The sequence below is a fragment of the Hippoglossus stenolepis genome, chromosome 17, assembly GCF_022539355.2.
Source record: "Hippoglossus stenolepis isolate QCI-W04-F060 chromosome 17, HSTE1.2, whole genome shotgun sequence".
In the NCBI taxonomy this organism is placed as follows: Eukaryota; Metazoa; Chordata; class Actinopteri; order Pleuronectiformes; family Pleuronectidae; genus Hippoglossus; species Hippoglossus stenolepis.
In genome coordinates this window covers 5,127,117-5,142,761 of record NC_061499.1, presented here as the reverse complement: position 1 = coordinate 5,142,761, position 15,645 = coordinate 5,127,117, and the positions used below count along the sequence as shown (strand labels likewise).

The 15,645-nt window shown below is 44.9% G+C and overlaps 1 protein-coding gene across 1 annotated transcript in view; it reads right to left on the bottom strand.

The window, feature by feature from the left end:
* LOC118125153 (ephrin type-A receptor 7) overlaps positions 1 to 13,719 on the bottom strand; it is a 136,327-nt gene extending 122,608 nt beyond the window's left edge. The window contains exon 1 of the mRNA XM_035183528.2: positions 13,332 to 13,719. Within this exon, the coding sequence (XP_035039419.1) occupies positions 13,332 to 13,410 (79 nt within the window). The 5' untranslated portion in view covers positions 13,411 to 13,719. The remainder of the gene's footprint in view (positions 1 to 13,331) is intronic.
* Between the last annotated feature and the right edge of the window lie 1,926 nt (positions 13,720 to 15,645).

Sequence of the window (15,645 nt, the reverse complement as noted above, 5' to 3'; positions counted from 1 at the left end):
ATATTGCACATAATTAAAAAAAAAGAAAGAAAAGCCGTGCACAGGAGGACAGTAAAAAAAACACATCCATTATTTTCTTGTGATTTATTCAAATGCAAATTCAAGAGCAAAAACTGGCCAAACAAGTAAACAAACAAGAACATCGTACAAGTACAAAAGAAGAGAACTGGGAGAGAATGCTAACATCACCATCACCCTCATAATAACCCTCGGTAACCCCATTAAAATCAATTCATCCGTAGAGTGTGTACCCAGAAACACGGCTCCCACCGCACACAGCAAATGTACTAAATGTGGGGGGCAAAACAATTACAGCACATAAACCAGCTCTTGCTGAAACACACACACACACACACACACACACACACACACACACACACACACACACACACACACACACACACACACACACACACACACACACACACACACACACACACACACACACACACACACACACACACACACACACACACACACACACAGTCAGTCCTTCCCTGCAGAACTGTAATAACCGTGGCTGGCGTTTAGCTACAGGCTGGACCGAGGGGAGATACTGTTAAAACCATGTAATAATTCCAGAGCTTAAGCTGCAGAGAAAAAGAAAGAAAAGCTTTTTCAGTATTAGCTATCAAACAGTCATTTATCTTATTATTGCGTGTCACATTTACACCACAAGCCCCCGAAAGTGGAATCCGCTCACGGTGTTAATGTAATGGTAAATGCACTGCATTTATATACTGCTTCTCTAGTCTTAACGACCACTCACTGTGCTTTACTCCACCTCTCACACACACATTCATACACTGCTTCTGTTTAACACTTCACTCTACTCATACATCACATTCACACACTAATGGACATCACGGGCAATCTGCGGTCCAGTGTCTCGCCCAAGGACACCTCCACGTGCAGACTTGGGGATCGAACCACATGCAGTCTGATTAATGGGCAACCAGCTCCACCTCTACCTGAGCCACTGGTGTGTGTGTGTGTGTGTGTGTGTGTTTGTATCATAGACTGTAAATAAATAAAGATGGACAAAGATTCTCTGCTTCCTCCCATTAAGCAACAATTAAGCTAAAGTATCCCAGGTATGGGCGCCGCCATCTTGCAACCGCGGTATCGAGGTCCCACCAAGACACAAGCTCAACCAATCACAAGCCAGTCTGAGCCGTCAATCATGATGTTTATAGCATTAAATGACCAATAACTAATAACACTTATAAAACATCAGTGTTGAACTACCTAAAACAGCAGAAAGCATATCTGAGAGAAATGTATTTAAGGTGTAGTTTTACGTTTTAGTTTGGTTCATGTTCCATCTGCAAACATGGAGGCAAGGTTTGTGACCTATACTGCAGCTTGCCACCAGGGGGCGATCAAGACAATTTGGCTTTACTTTTGAGGAGCTGTCATGTCATCCATGTTTAGATACATAAATACCTCTGAGGTACAGCACAACCTGATGTATTAATTTAAACTTGTATTATTAGATTACAGGTGGGATCATATTTAAATCACATTAATGTAACTGCCTCACAAGTAAAAAGATTGAAAGACAAAGCAGGAAGAAGGAAAACAAGTGAGAACGAGTCTGGATAGAAAATGTCCTCTCTCAGCAAATCCTTTTAGCTCTTTGGCCGACTGATGGTTCAACATCGCGGTGTGAGCCACCGACTGCAAGTCAATCTGTGGCAGTAGTTTATATTAAACAAGCAACAGTGCTCCACCAGCCAAAAGAAAAACATCGCCACACTTGTAAAAAACATCATTTGTCCGAAACAGACGGCGCAATCAGATTATTACACAAACTCCATGGAGATTTTATTCACAAAGCAGATTGCCCGATGTTCTATTTTGCCGAATAGCTGCAATGTTTTCTGTGGCCAATAAGTCGTGTTTGCAGAAAAGAGGGTTTTCCATCCTCGAATGTCAAATCAGATCAGAGCATGTCCCAGTTAGAAGTGGTGCTTTAGGGCGCTCGAGTGCCAGCCCGTGGATTACTCTTCCAGCTGAGCCGCACAATTTGTACTTGCAACAGTTGGTGAAGATTTTGTATTCCCCCTCCTCTCTTCGTATTTTTAGCGTCTGCTGTTCTTCCTTGATGGCGGTTATTGCTACAACCTGATTTGCATATTTTCTGAGCAAATAAAGCCTCTGCCGTCGTATTGCCGGTCTGGTCCTGGCACCTGTGCTAAGCATCAAGCTCACTTGCTTTCCTGGATCTGTATTTTGCCTGAGGAGCAATATTTTTCTACTTTCTAACTTGATAACCAGTCCAGTCGTTTTTTTGATTGACTGCCGGCTGCCTGTACACGGCTTCCTGGATCGGCGTCTTGGTGGTTGCTCTGTTGCCAGATTACCTGACTAAATGACCGGTCGTCCAGACAGCTGGTTAACGGACAAGCCGATTGGCTGGCTGGCTAATTGACTTGCAAACAGGAAGGCAACATTAATAGCTGAGAGGAAGCTGGGAAAACAACAGGAGCACCCTCCACCCGACCACCCCGCACTGATGACATTCTGATTGCAATCACGACCAGGCACACAAAGGAATGCACACGCACACACACACACACACACACACACACACGCACACACACACACACAGACACATGTTCACGAATGTGCCTATGGTCTGTGTAATCACATGCAGAACAAGTAGCCGAGAGCACAAACACACAACAGTGTCAGTAGCTGTGTACATCACGCACATGTGGCCAAGACAAAAGCAACATGGACACATTGGCCAATGCAGATCCAACAATCAATAGTAGAGACAGGTGCTTTTACAGGGTGGTTTTGCAGGGTGCTTTCTAACTATTTAAATATTCCCAGTTTCCATTCCCAATATGTGGCTCTGGTCTCCATCTCATCCCACACAATCATTTCTGCTTTTCAACAGGATTTCAACTCGCCTGACCGACATGGTTTGAGATTAAAATACTGGATTCTAGCCACAGTATTTTTTTTTTCGCTGCTACGAATTAGGTCAGGTCAGGTTTTTTTTTGTCAAAATTTCAGGCCTCATAAGTTCTTTCTCCAGGTTTCACTTCTTCTGCACCCCCCCCCCCTCATTTGGACCCACAGTAAAAGTCCCAGAATATGTTTCATCCACTCCCCCCCCCCCGCCACTTAGCCTATTACAGTCTTTTCCACTTTGCCTTGCACTTCTGATAAACTGAGCAGATCAGGTCCCACGCTGCTGTGTTAACCTTCCCTGCCACTCGCCACATTACATCCTCTGCCACCTACGACGCTCTCTCTCGCCGCCGCCGCCCTCGCCTTCTGATAAACTGAGAAGAGCAAGTCCCATGCTGGCATGTTAACCTGCCTCGCCCACTCCCCCCATTACATCCTCTGCCATCTACGCCGCTCACACTCACGCGCGCTCTCGCCCTCGGCCCAGTCACTAACACCCTTTCATTACAGATAGTCTTCTCTGCGGGGCCTATCACTACAAAGACACCCTGCCTCCCCCCCCCCCCTGCATGTCTGTGTGGAGAGGGTGCAGATGACGAGGTGCAATCAGGTGTACGGCGAGGCAGGACTGGGGGGGCAGGGAGGGGTATCATAAAAGCGACTGAGCCGGAGCCGTGCGATTTATGTATTTATTCATTACCGAGGAAGCGGCGTATTAAAAGGTTGGGCAATTTTCCAGGTCACTGACCAAACCCACAGAGTGAGGAAGCGATGAAGAGGACAGGAGAGGAGAGACAAGAGAGATAAAGAGAGCGAGAGTGGCTGAGATGGCAAGTTGGTAGAGGCGATATTGGCAGTTGGACACACATCGATGCCTTCAGACCTCACCTGCGTGTGTGTGTGTGTGTGTGTGTGTGTGTGTGTGTGTGTGTGTGAGCCAAGTCTGCCCGAGCACCCCTGCGTGCACTCATACTGTTCGTGTGCGAGAGAAAGCCAGAGCGCATCTGCGGTTTGTGTATGCGTTTGTCTGAGCGCCGGCTGTGGTTAATGAGTTTGAAAGGTCAAACGCCTCTCAGAAAGATTAATGGGGTTTCCTGGGCATGGGGGTAATGGCTTACGAGGCCCAGCCGGACACATTTCCAACATGACGGTCATTACCACCGCGGAGCACAGACAGGGGGAGGGATCGCGAGCAAAGACAAGGACGAAACAAACCTGCTGGGCAGCCGGCACCGGGTAGAAAAACAGTGCGAATCCGTGGAACTAATGTGTGAACCATTCTTTTGCATGTTTGATTGTGTGTGTGTGTGCGTACACACTCCTGTTTTTTGGATTCCACTGGATATTTGACTTAATCTATGTGGGATTATGATTCAGGGTAGAAGAGCCACAACACCCGTTTTGTAACTACAAACTTTGACATGTACCCGAAAAGACAATAAGCCCGTGTCATTTTTTTAAATAACTCCGTCCCCTCCGTCACCTCTCAGTGTGCGGCCATTCTAAAGGCCATTCCCTGCTGTGACCAGCCTTATCCTATTTGGTTTAAAATGTCCGCCGCTGGTTGATCTTTGACCGAAACTGACACTCTCTGGTGCATTCAGGTGCCGTGACAAAGGTTCAGCTGAGGAAATGCAGCCTTTTTAAATGGATGAACCTGGTAGAGTTGTCTTACAACACACCTTGTGAATGCAACACTGGGGCCATTTTGTCCAGATTTGTGATACGTCTTTTTGATCCATTTATATTAAGGATGGAAAAAGTGTTTCTTTGAATTCATATTTTGCTGTTTAAATGAAATAGGCAAATAAATGTACCTTAATTTGTCTTGTATGGCCAACTATAGATTGCAGCAATTTATCGTCACTGTGACATCTAGGCTAGTTATAGTGTTGTAGATATTTTCCTCCTTTGACCAAAACAAACACCACACTTGAGTGAATTGGACCCAAGTTCTGCAGCCATCACCCGATGTTCAGTTATCCGCAGGTTTCACACCAGCACCTGAACGCACCACACAGACTGAAAACTGCCTGTATTCAGTGTTTGTGTCTCTGCTGCAGGTCAAGATACCAACGTTTTTGTGCATCTACTATAAGAAGAATGCAGCTCAATAGTTGTATCACTGTCTGAGTACATGCTAACGGCTATTTAATGCTACCTGTGTGCACAAACATTACACAGCAGCTTTAGAAAGTGTTTTAGTCTTTACCGAAGATAATTATTCTTTCATTAACAAACCCTAATGTATCTGTAGAGGAAGGAGCTGAGGATGGAAGAGAGAAGTGTGATAGTGATGCAGGATCCAGAATCATGTACATATTTAAACATGTTCAATGTCAGCCGCAGTGTTTTTATCTTCCTCACTAACACACACAGATAAAACGAAAGTTCTCCTAACATGTTGCCATCAGGACCGACATGGCACAGGAAGGAGCCGACATGAAAAGCACATTAAGAGGCGGCGTTCGCAGGCTGGCCGGCCTCAGCCCGAGCCAGCGAGGCGAACACTGACACAGCAGAGCAAAGATAAAGAGGGGAGACTAATGTCAGGAGGGGTGGGTGTGTGTGTGGAGTGGCCAAACATGCCACACATGTGTGTGTGTGTGTGTGTGTTACAGAGCGAAGCTATTGGGAGCATGTGCGTGAATCCATGCGTACAGTCATGAATAGATGTGTTGCTCCTCTTGTGTTTTGTTGAACTATGCAAAGTGTGCTGCCAGTTTGGACACATGGACCGTGCCTCGTGTTCGACAAGATGAGAACCTCCTCACGTCAGCTCACATAACTGTTACGTAAGTGGATCTGGACGACTGGACAACGCTGCCTCAGCTGCAGCGTGTTCAAAGGCTCAGAGCGTGTTTGGTGATGACCTCGCCCCCGAAACAGCATCGCTCCAAGATTTATTTAAACACAGAAATTTGGTTTCAGTTGTTAACTCAGCTTCATCATGATTTACAGAGTTCCCTCAGCCAAGTTTGTCAAAAATATATATTCAAGGTTTTCCACAGATCGGATGTTTTGTCCACTTCACTAAACTGAAGCATGTGTAGCTGCACTAGAATACTCGACCCGAGACGGGTTCGGACAAAAAGGTTTGAAATTATGGTCCGGTTCTGGTCAAGTTCAGTCACGTTTTGATCTTTTACTTGATTTTATACACTGCACGTGCCTGTAAACATTCGTGGTCGGGTTCAGACACAAAACACAGAATGCCTTTCGGGTCGGGCTCGGTCAGTTTTCTTGCAGGTTCAGAGAGAAATTGCCACTTTGCACATTCCAGGACCACTGTCACCTCCATGACATGAGTGTGATGGGACCGTTTAAACTGGGCTCAGTTCAGGTTGATGGTCTCTAAGCCAACATCTGAAAGGGAGGGCAACACATTTAACCTCCTGTAAAACAATGCGCACGCACACACGCACACGCACACACACACACACACACACAGCTTCACTTCCTTCCCAACAGTTTCCTCTCAGGAGCCTTAAAGCTCGGGCAGAGCAGCAGGCAAATTTGAGTCACTTATAAGGCCAGGCAGGACTGACAACCTGCAATAATAGATTCAAAATCAAGTGGGGAAAGAAATTTGAAAATCTGGCCAAATCGAGGGCAATCTGGGGTTTTTAGACTTTTTTCTCTCAGATACCAGTGTTTACTTGGCCGGCAGCTTCTTAGAGTCTGACCACAGATCAAATGAATAAAGTCTTATGAGCTTCAAGTCTTTCTAATCCCAATAAACCTGTTTTTAATTTGATTTCCTTTGTTTCCACCAACGGAAAAACAAGGAAATTAAATTCAAATGCTGGGGGAGTGTGAGGGTGGTTGACTGACTGAGCTCCGCCAAGTTGTCAGTTCAATTCCCAACATGCCCGCCCACATTGAGCTTCTCATTAATGCAGTTAGTGTTTACTCTCAATGCAAAATACAGCGAGCGGATAAATTGTGCCGAGAGCGAAAGCTACAGCACAAAGACACACCAGTGACATTTATCCACTTTGGACTCTTCAGGACACAAAATCTTGCCAAAAAAACGCTTTTAATCAATTAGCATCCGAACAAAAGCAGCAAAGATGAATCGTTTGTACAGAAATCAGGTTTGAATATGTCTTAATTCTAAGATACTGGCGATGTGGGTGGTTACACACATTTTGCATTTTCTATGTAGTTGTGTTCGTTGGACTTTTTTTGCATATAACCTTTGCAGAACCTTTAGAGAACAGGCCCTTGAGATGTTTGCACGAGGCTCTGACATGAACTCGCATTTGCAGAAGTAGCTCTGGTTTATTCTGCAGTGTGGGTTTGAAGACCTCTATCCTCCAATATTCACATGTCCTTATGTTTCTTCCAGTTGAATAAACATACTGATAAACTTTTCACTTGTCCCTGTTTTGTGATTCCTAAAAAAACTCAACTGAAGTGTTTGGTAACACGAGACGTGTAAGAGCAGTTAAAACACAAAGATATGCAACTATAAATTATAGCAAATAATTTTATGACCAGGACCTGACATATGCTTCATATTTGTACCTGCTGTTAATTGTTTAATTTGATCAACTTGTTAATACTTCAACTCATAATTTAAGCTCAGCTTTTTAAAATATGCCATTCCTGATTTGACCCTATATTTTCCACTGTGAGCTCATTTCCTTTTTCTGTGCTAAAGTACTTTTAACGATTTAATTGTCTCCTGCACAAATTTCCTCTTGTTCTTTAATAATTCATGATAAAAAATAGTTCAGTCAAGCTATCGCCCTAACATCTTAAACATCACATCTCACCGGGCAGCTTACATTTAACATTACAGTCAAAAGAAACTGTAAAAATATTCTGTAAAAGTTCAAGTTTTATTGTCATGTACAATAAAGAGGATAGCTGTGTCTTCAAATGCAATAAAATGTGACTTCCCTGGTTCTCTCAGCCCTTCAAACTACATGTAAACAACAATGAGAATAAGATAAGACGAACAAATGGTTAAAAACTAACACGGGATGTGGACACTTGTCCGTCACACTTCCTGCATTTGTCACATTCAGCTCCACAGAGCCTCATCGGCCGCTATGGCTGAAACACCTGCTAAACCCCCCCACACATCTACAGAGACATAGCTCTTTCTCACTCCTGTCGACAAACACACACACACTCCCTTTTCCCGATGGCTCATTCTTGCCGATCCAGCAGAAAAGCCCCAATGCGGTTGTAGCGTCCTTTCCCTGAACAAAGGGAATCAGGTGACCCCATTGGGATTCAATAAACACGAATACTCTCTGACACACACACACACACACACACACACACACACACACACACACACACACACACACTTCCTCAGTCCATCAGCCTCAGTCAATGCGTTCCAGTGCAGTGGGAGGTAAATAAGCATCTGGCGGAGCTGATGCACTGACTTGTTATAGGAACCCTTGATCTGTTTCATTACATGTAACATACAACAGCCATGGAACAAAGCTGTGGAGGCAGCTTACAATTCCCTCATCACTTGCCCCCCCCACCTGCTTTTACTCCCTTCCAATTTTCTTTCTGTCACTCCCTCATCCACTCCGCTCAGCAAACCTCTTCCCTCACCCCTGCACCTGACACACCTCTTCTCCCTTTCTCCCCCGCTTGTAATGAATCATTTTTCTGGGGGCGACTCTCCCTACATCCATTTCACCGCACTTGTGCCTCCACTCTTCCTCCTATCTTCACCCTCATCTCGTCTCTCCAGAAAAATGACAATGTCCCCGAGGGCTCGGCGGGAGAACAATGCGGCGATACGCCCGCCGTCTTCACAAATCACAAATGACCTTTCGCATTCACAGAGGTCACAGTCATCTGATCCAGCGCGCACGGGTCCAACGCTGCTCTCGCCAGCCAAAGATGGACCAGTGCAATCAGGGCCAGCAGTGGCAGCAGAGCAGAAATAAGCCTGAATAAATCACAGACAATTAGTCCCAAATGATGCCTGGGAGGGTGGAGTGTTACTCTCTGCCAGTCTGGCAATCGCTGGTAAAACCCGATATTACTCAGATTGCTTTTTAAGTACTAATTATAAGATTCAGTAATTATGTAACATATGAGTCGAGTTTAATAATGAAAAAGACGCTTTAATTGACTTGTGAAACAAAAAAGGTTTCCATCTAAATAAAAAGCAGGTTTATCAAATAAGTGACGTGAAGGTGACAGCAAAAGTAAAGCCAGCAGCTTCTAATAGCGTCTTATCTGAATACTACACCTGCAGTAATTTGAAAAGTTAAAAAAGCAAATTACAGAAAGTCTCTCACAAGACAAAAGAATGGACCTCAGATTACATCTAAATTAAAGCTACTGTTCAAAGTCAGTGTTTTTTTCAGATTTGTGGTTTGGGGACGTTATTATTACGACTTTGTGAAAGTTAGAAACAGACTGTGGTTATAGAAAGTGTAACTGTGTGATTATGTGTTTGTGCTTGAGGAAAGACTGTGGCTACATAAGTAAACAAACATGAGTCTGTTTCTGTAGGTTCACACCAGTACAATGCATATTAGAGGAGGTGTGTGTGTGTGTGTGTGTGTGTGTGTGTGTGTGTGTGTGTGTGTGTGTGTGTGTGTGTGTAAATAAAGTTCATGAAAAACACAAGTGGAAGAAAAATAATTCTCCCTGGGCAGAGCAGAGTGTGGTGAAGAGGCGACAGTTATTTTGAAAGTGTTTCGGCTTGAGATTGAGAGAAATTTGCATGTGTTGTGTTCTGAGACTGAAAGGTGAGAAGCAGAAGAAAAACCAGAGACAAAGGACGGAAGGACAGAGTTCATGGTGAGTTCTGTGATCCGTCATATTCTAAACTGTCTCACACACACTGAGGATTTACAAGTTCCACTACAAACACTTCCACGTGCAATGGAACCAATCAACACAAACAACCATCATCCAACATGAGCTTCATTCCTCAGGATTACAAAACAATCTAAAGAGGATTTCACCTTGTTCGGTCCGGTCCTTCGTACTTTCCAGTTTAATTCGGACCAAAATAACAGGTGTGAAAGGCGCTTCTGACCAACAGAGGTTTGTGAAAACACTATTTTGTCTATTTCAGACTTTCAGACTTGGAGACGGCTTCAAACATGAGAAAAAGAAGCAGCACCAGCTCACAGGATTCTGACGATATAATCTTTTCTCCATCCAACTGCAAAAGATACCTTTTCTCGATGCAATGTATAACACATCGCTGAAAAGACGACAAGCCACCAACAGACACACGATCCTCTACAAACCAGGTGATGGCGACAGGACGTACATGTGTCAAACAAAGTCTTGAGTTCGCTCCCTAAAACTTATCGGATCAAATGTAAACAATGCAACAACGACATGAACCTTGGTTTGGACTTTCAGGTTAGAATCCGTCCTTTCAGAGACAGTTACTGGATCTTGTATAGTAGCTACCTAAAACCTTGGAGATAAGAAATGTTTAAAAGAACATACATCTACTCTGAAGTGGAACTACATTAGGTTATGGCTGAGAGGCTGCGTGGTGGAAGACCAGTCATATTGTCAGGAGGTATACGAGGAGATTTCTGTGGGTTCCTGACATGTTTATCCCAAACTATCCCCGTCTCAGCCTCTCAAACCTTCACGGTGGAAAACACTGGCTGTAAATTTTAAATTACACAAGACGAGAAAGGCCTGAGCAGAATGAGGCTGCAGCATGTAAAGCGATAGTCTGCATGCCCGCCAAGAACACGGTGCAGCCGAGTCAACCCCGGCCGCTCCGACACCAGGAGGCATCGAGCGAAGCCCCGGCCGCACCGACAGGATGATCTCACAGGTTACGCTGCAGTTTTCTGAGTCTCAATCACTCCGCTCCTCTCCCCCACTCTGCCTCTATTGTTCTGTACCTGGCTCGTGCCCTCTCGCAGCTTGCTGCAGAATGGATGGATGCAGAGGTGGGAGGGGGAGAGGGAGGGGAAGTAAATGAGATCCCGATGAGATGCCAAGGTGTGTTAGCGGTGAGGCGTGGGGGAATGAGAAAAGGGGGCCTGAAGGGAGGGGGTGGCTGGATCGAGTGTGTGTGTGAGGTGCTGCTGTGGGATGGTGGACAACCCCGGCTCTGCCAGTACGCTGCCCCCCGGCCGTATTAGCACCTGCTAAGTCAGCTCAGGATGCGGGGGGGAATGTGCATGGGAGGAGGAGAGCTATGGCGAGGAAAGTGTGGAGAAGGGAAGTGGAGGAGAGGAGGAAGACATATGAGAGGACTGTGGGAAGAACAAAGGAAGACAGAAAAGGACAAAGGACGTAAGAACTAACAATATAATAATGTAGACACACATATCAGCCACGCAGCGACACAAAGGGAAACGTAAAACTGTGAGTAAGAGCTAATAAAGGATTATAATAAGGAACGAGGGCGGACGAGAAGAATTTCATGAGTGGGGATCAAAGAGCCGAATACCTATTGTAATATAATAAAGGCTTTAACAGATCCTCTCAAGATCCCTCATAGAGGAAAAACTCCAGGCTTAATAAACACACATTTCTGTAGGTAGAAAAAAAACTGTTGGAAAAGCAGTAACTCACTAACAGAACAGTCAGAGCCCGGACGGCTGCGTAAATTACCTCATTTAATATGGACGTAATGGCCGAGAATCTAAAGCAAAGGGGGGGAGGAGGAAACCTCTCCAGTGTTTCCCTATCTCCCAAATCCTTACAAACAGCGAGAAAGAATCGCTGCCAATAGCAGCCTTCAGGAGCACATTGCTTTCACAGCAATTAATCGCAAGCATCAATTCAACAAAAGCTAGCATCCAAATCCAGCTAGCCAGCGTTCCAGGGAACCGAATCAATCTGGCAGAGAGTCTGCGAGTGCTGAATCCAAAGCTCGAGAGGAAGTGTGTGAACGCGAGGGAGTGCAAGTGTGTGTGTTTGTGCAAAGTGCATTGAACAGAAGGGCCCTCGAAGCCCAGAAATGATCCCATCATGCAATGTGTGCTAAAGTGTGCGTGTGCTTCGTGAGAGAGCTCGCATGCAAACGCAACATGTACGTGTCAAGCGAGTGTGTGCATTTGACCCTGAGTTGCGTGTGGGGCCGATGCACTTTGCTGCGTGTCAATGATGTATGGCTATATGTTGTATGTGTGTGTGCCAAAAGTGCACAGTCTTGTAGCAGGTGAAATTGTGTTTGTGTGTATCCAAAACCCACTCATCTATGCCTGGATAATAAAGCCCCTCTTTGGAAAGAGCCGGTGGGTCTGAGGCCATTATGTTCTTTTCCACTTCTACAATCTCAGAAGTGATTAAGATCACTTTCCACCTGAGCCACACACACACACACACACACACACACACAGTCACCAATCACAAGTTTCACAAGGTTTACAATAACTTGAAAAGGCATGAAGTATTTAACTGTGGTAATCAGCCGGCTGCTGGCTGATGGTAAATGCTCCTTCTCCTGCACTCACTCCACAAAGTGCACATGAACAGGGGCAATTAAACAAGCCAGCAATCCAACTCCCACATCAGCATTAAATCTTGATAAAACACACTCAGTGAATCATTCATCATTCTCCTGCAGCCCGGTGTTGATTCCTGATGGAAACATCCGCAATTTATCTCCCACTGCTCGAAAAAAATAAAACCGATGGAGGCAAATAGAGATTGTGGAGGGATGCAGCTCAAAGGGAGAAGAGTTGCGTGCAGCGGCACTAAAGCATCAGGCTGTAATGCGCCCTGTCGTCTGTGCCACAGCAGCAGTGGCAAGTAAAGCGCATGAAAAGACAAAGAAACCAGTTGCGCAAATAATTCTGGACAGAAAACTACGACTCTTTTCAAATCGTAGTGACATCAGACTGAGGATTTGTGTCTTATTGAGAGAGGAGCGGTGAAGGAATCTGACTTTTCCTCTCGGAGTGAATCACAAAGTGAGCACTGAAGCAGACGGCGGCTCCAGAAAATGTTGCAAATGTGCCTCAGGTTTCGGTCTTTGGAGCAAAAATTGTTTTTAAAACAACTTGGGCACATCTGGAATTTAAAGTTTACCAGGTGCAGTGAATTATCATCAACAGGACCGGATTTTAGCTGAGTGAATAAAACCCTGACAATCTCATGTGATGGTGTTTGTTCGTGGGGGGGGGTTTCCGGGAATAGACGCTTTGAGTTCCACGGAGCACAAATGCGTAAATCTGTCGGATAAGCTTTTTGGAAACGCGTTTTCACGCAACCGTTGTTTTTCTGTTGAGAATTTTCCACTGCGCACTGAAAAACAAACACTGTGCCTCCATCTCCAACTCCACTAAAAATGAACGTCCTCTCATTACTGCACAGCATGCACCTGCTTCCATCACCGGACAAACTCCTGCAGCCGCCGCCGCCGGGGACGTGCGTGCTGCGGCTAAAAAGGGAAACAACCGCGCCACGGAACACATGTCTCCACGTACCTTCCTCTGCGTGACAGTCTTCCACTCGGCTCAGCAATAATATCCAAAGCACCGAAACCAGCGTTTTACGGAGATCCATGTTTGTCTGCACAGTTCCGCGGGGCTCTTGTCATCTCTGTCCAGCCTTGCGCGCGACGCACCGCAGCAGAGACGCGGCTCTCGTGTTCGGGTGGAAGCGGGACGCCGTCTGGGCAACTAGTGCAAGAGCCGGGCGGCCACTCGGCCTATTTCATATCTCGGGGGAGGGTTTAGTGGAGGAGATTGACAGCGGGCGTGCGCAATGAGCTGGGATGTGGAGTGGAAGGGTGCGTGAGAGTGGACCTATCGTAGGAGCTGCAGCGCCCAGGTGTTTCCACGGGAGTCGAACCAGCAGCACTGAGGGTTTTCATCACTGACTTGTCCTGTTGGAGGAAGACAGGGGACATAGTTAGGACACGTGTGTCTGAGGATGTGGTGCCATTGGCTGTAGGAGGTTAGTGAGGATTCAATCTTCTGTTCTGAGTCCTAGAAGTGTGTGGATGGCCCTACGTGTTATATTATTATTTCAAATAAGTGGTTTTCATGAGAACACAATCTGTGCTTGGATAGAAAAACACTTTAGAAACTGAAAATTGCTCTTTTCCATCAAGGTACATGCTTCAAATATGTGGGCAACTTTTGTATCCTATAATTGTTTTTCACGATGACACTTCATTCTAAGCTTCATTCTAAAGTTATTTTTGTGTAAAATCTGATCATTTCTGACGTTCACACCCAACAGTTACGGGAGAAAGAAATATTAAAACATGTAGTGACAGACTGCAGCAGCTCAGGGAACTGACCTAGGAACATTCATTTATTAATTTAAGGAAATAGCAGAGGCTTTAGTTAGATATGATTACACACAACTCAATACGGAAGCACAGATATACAAGAAAATACAATAAATACCATAATGAGCATGCTTTTAAAAGCTTTTTTCATTTCCTTTTCCTTTCTTCCGTTATCACACAAATCAAAAGAGAAAATCCAAACATGAGAGAAAATCTTATCAATCAGTGTCATTGTCCCCACGTCCCAAATAAACAAGTAAACACTGATCAAGTTATTTGTTCAAAAAATCCAACAGCACACAAATTGTCCTTAAATTGACTCGAGATAATTTCTGTAATGGAAATCACTTCCTGTCTCGAGGGGGACTATTGATCTGCTGCTACTTAAAGTGAGGAGACGTGTTCACGTGTTGTGCAGCAGGCGACGAGCTCCTCTGCCGGGTTGGTTCGTGCTTCGTCGGACGGTAGAAGAACCAGGATGAAGCAAAATGTAGAAAATGCTGTTTCAGGGGCTTGCATCATTGTAACACAACACTTAAAGGTCCCTGCATGTATCACTGCCGGTAGCCACGTGCACGCAAAAGGTGAACGCACGCATGTGTAAACACACTTTGAGCCCGAACGGATCGTTCTTACAGTTTAGCTGGTAAAGCAATACAGTTTACTGCGGATTGACAAGTGAGATCCCATCTTTCTTTTTTTTGTTCCAAAGAGAAAAGCAGTGATGTGAACACAGGTTGAATCTCCAATCAATACAATCTGTTCTGAGTGCTGAGAGGAGGAGGCTGCAGGAAATTCAACGAGCTCTCGGCCATGCATCAGTTCTAATAAAGAAATCATCACTGTAGTTCATTGCAAACCGATTGTGGATCTCATTCCCAAAGCTCATCAAGAATATTAAAATACTATTAATTACATATCCAGTTGGTTTAATTAAAATTCTTCTCTTTAAAGAGCAATTCGGAGAAAATGGCTGTGAGGATTACAATGATGTCCTCAAAACACTTTAAGTCCATTCATCAGTCTGTTAAGTGCATGAGATGATCCTTTTTGTTTTACTCACAATACGCTGGAATTCTGCAGCTTCCTGTTTGAACCTTGACCGCAGAGCTCAGACTTTGTTTATGCATCTTAAACTTTTCACACTTTAAAGGAGACATTTTATTCTCATTATTCTGGTTGAATAAAATCAGATGTTTCACATGACATCAAAATGGTGCAGAAGTATCGGTCGCAGCCTTTTACCACAAACTTTGGGCATCATATGAGGTCATGCTAATGAAAAGGCTACAGCTAGCACACCTCGTTGTTCCCATTAAGCAGCAGCATGTGGTCAAAGGATTTTTTTGTCCAGAAAACAAAGCCTATCAATCACCTGACCTGAGCTCTGTCTGTGTGTCGTCCCACTCACTGAGCTGAAACACAGCTGAACGCTGGATATTCATCATGTACTGATCCCTCCTCCGCTTTGGGGACTTCATTTAGGAGTTTGGTGGATATGA